Below are 2,460 nucleotides of genomic sequence, written 5' to 3' on the forward strand. Positions count from 1 at the left end.
CATTTTTTATTTTGTATTTATACTATATATAACATATAAAATAGCATGACAGGCCAAAATCGATCTAAAATCGGGCCTGACTTGCCGACGGGCCGGTCCATATAGCTCTCATATCGTGTGTAGGTCTCGAGACTGTGCACGTGGACCGACTCGGTATGACCCGACTAATATTCGTGTTTGGTTGGCGGACCGTGCCGTGTCGGGCCCGTTTACAGCCGGGTCGGGTCGTGTCGGACCGGCCGTTTGAGTAGATATGAGTGAGTGACCGGGGCAGATCGTCTTTTGAAAAGAGTTTGAGTGGTTGAGTTGTAGATGCTCTTACACTCGTGGATTGCTAGCTTTGCCCGCACACGTGGTCTTCTCCACGGGACCATGGCGATGGCAGCTTCACCAATCATGCATCCGCACATGTCGTCGCGTTCGGCGGATCACGCCATTGATTCTACATCCGAACATGCTCCCGTAGTGCCTGGCCATCTGCGACCTGCTTGTCGCTGACACCGCCGACTGGAAAATCTGAGAGGAGATAAGGAGGACCGAGCGAGCCAGGATAGCAGCTAGGAGTAGTAGCAGAGGCAATGCCACTGCAGTGCTCGGCTATCTGGGACCTGCCAGTCGCTGCATGAAACGGACGTTGTCTTTGTCACTGTAGTGGCACAAACTCCAGCAGAGAAATCGATAAAGGCAGAGGCCGAGCCAGCCACACGCCTACACCGAGCACAACAGAGAAAAATGTCCGGCGACGTCGCTCGCAAGGAGCTCCGGGCGCGCGTGGGGGCGATGCCGTGGGCGGTGCGGCTCCAGCTGCGCGCGCTCGAGGCCGCCGTCGACGCCACGCAGCGCCGGGACGGCACCGTCAACCGCTTCCTCTTCTCGCTGCTCGTGGACCGCCAGGCGCCCGCCAACCCCGCGCGCGCGGACGCCGGGGGCGTCCGCTCCGTGGACTTCACCGTCGACGCGTCCACCGGCGTGCCGGCCCGCGTCTACTTCGCGGCGGCGGCGGGGGCGGAGGCGGAGGCGTCGCCGCACCCCGTCATCGTGTACTTCCACGGCGGCGGCTTCACGGTGTTCTCCGCGGCCACCCGCCCCTACGACGTGCTCTGCCGCACCATCTGCCGCGAGACGGGCGCCGTGGTCGTGTCCGTGACCTACCGCCTCGCGCCCGAGCACCGCTACCCCGCCGCCTACGACGACGGGGAGGCCGCCCTCCGGTACCTCGCCACCACCGGCCTACCCGCCGAGGTCCCCGTCCGCGTCGACCTCTCCCGCTGCTTCCTCGCCGGCGACAGCGCCGGCGCCAACATCGCGCACCACGTGGCCCAGCGCTGGACGGCGGCACCGGCGGCGACAACGCCTCCAGCCATCCACCTCGTCGGCCTCCTGCTCCTGTCCGCCTACTTCGGCGGAGAGGACCGGACAGAGTCGGAGAAAGCACTGGAGGGCGTGGCCCCGATCGTCAACCTCCGCCGGTCCGACTTCTGGTGGAAGGCGTTCTTGCCGGAGGGCGCCGACCGGAACCACCCGGCCGCGCACGTGACGGGCGAGGCAGGCCCGGAGCCGGAGCTGCCGGATGCGTTCCCGCCGGCGATGGTGGTGGTCGGCGGGCTCGACCCGCTACAGGAGTGGGGGCGGCTGTATGCCGCCATGCTGCGCCGGAAGGGCAAGGAGGTGCGCGTGGTGGAGTTCACGGAGGCTGTACACGCCTTCTACTTCTTTCCGGCGCTGCCCGACACCGGCAAGCTCGTCGGGGAGATCAGGGCGTTCGTGGAGAGCATCGCGCCTAGGTCGACCGCGTAGTGAACTGGAGACGATGATCGCGACCACTCGTCGTGGATGCCGTGGTGCATGTGGCTCTGCTAATGTATCTTGTTGGATGGTAGCCTGTTTCAGTGTCAAAGTCGGTGCGAGCAGCCGCGTCCGTTAAACTATTGCTCTGTGGTGTATAAGTTCGAGTTGCCATCCCAATATTTTCTTTGTGAAACATGTGACAGGGATGACGGGGACATGGCAGTGATGGCATCCAAAAGTAAAATGTTTGAGAATACTTTACATCTCAATTTCGCCACGCAAAAACTTTTATTTTCAAGAGTACACAAAATGCATATAATATAACTTTATAAAAAGCAGAATGAATTTACAAATGATTAGGGCATCCTATCCTCATAATTTAAGTTCTGGTTTTTTATTAATTTACTAGGTGAACATTTTATGAAATTACATGAGGCTTCACTTAGGGCTATTTATTTTTATTGTACATGAATGCTAAATGGGAAAAGGTGGCTAACTTCACGAGCATGGAACTTGTGGTTGACTGGTTGTCAGTTCAAAACCAGAGTGTAGCGCTTTTTTCAATTAAAAATCGTGCTGCTAAAAATCAGTACCTTACAATCAGGGGCGGAGATAGGAGGGACGACCAGGGGTTTTATATATTTAACTGATATAAACAAGTATACATGTATT

General features: G+C 58.0%; 1 protein-coding gene across 1 annotated transcript; it reads left to right on the forward strand.

Moving 5' to 3' along the window:
* Positions 1–485: 485 nt before the first annotated feature.
* LOC123429585 (probable carboxylesterase 18) lies at positions 486–1,981 on the forward strand. The gene has a single exon (XM_045113613.1). The coding sequence runs from the start codon at positions 733–735 to the stop codon at positions 1,795–1,797; it is 1,065 nt and encodes a 354-aa protein (XP_044969548.1). The 5' UTR covers positions 486–732; the 3' UTR covers positions 1,798–1,981.
* The last annotated feature ends 479 nt before the right edge of the window (positions 1,982–2,460 follow it).

Source organism: Hordeum vulgare, chromosome 2H (genome assembly GCF_904849725.1).
Source record: "Hordeum vulgare subsp. vulgare chromosome 2H, MorexV3_pseudomolecules_assembly, whole genome shotgun sequence".
Taxonomy (NCBI): Eukaryota; Viridiplantae; Streptophyta; class Magnoliopsida; order Poales; family Poaceae; genus Hordeum; species Hordeum vulgare.

Bases quoted from the DNA above. Each gene is read 5' to 3' on its own strand.
- LOC123429585 (XM_045113613.1), top strand. From the start codon at position 733: ATGTCCGGCGACGTCGCTCGCAAGGAGCTCCGGGCGCGCGTGGGGGCG.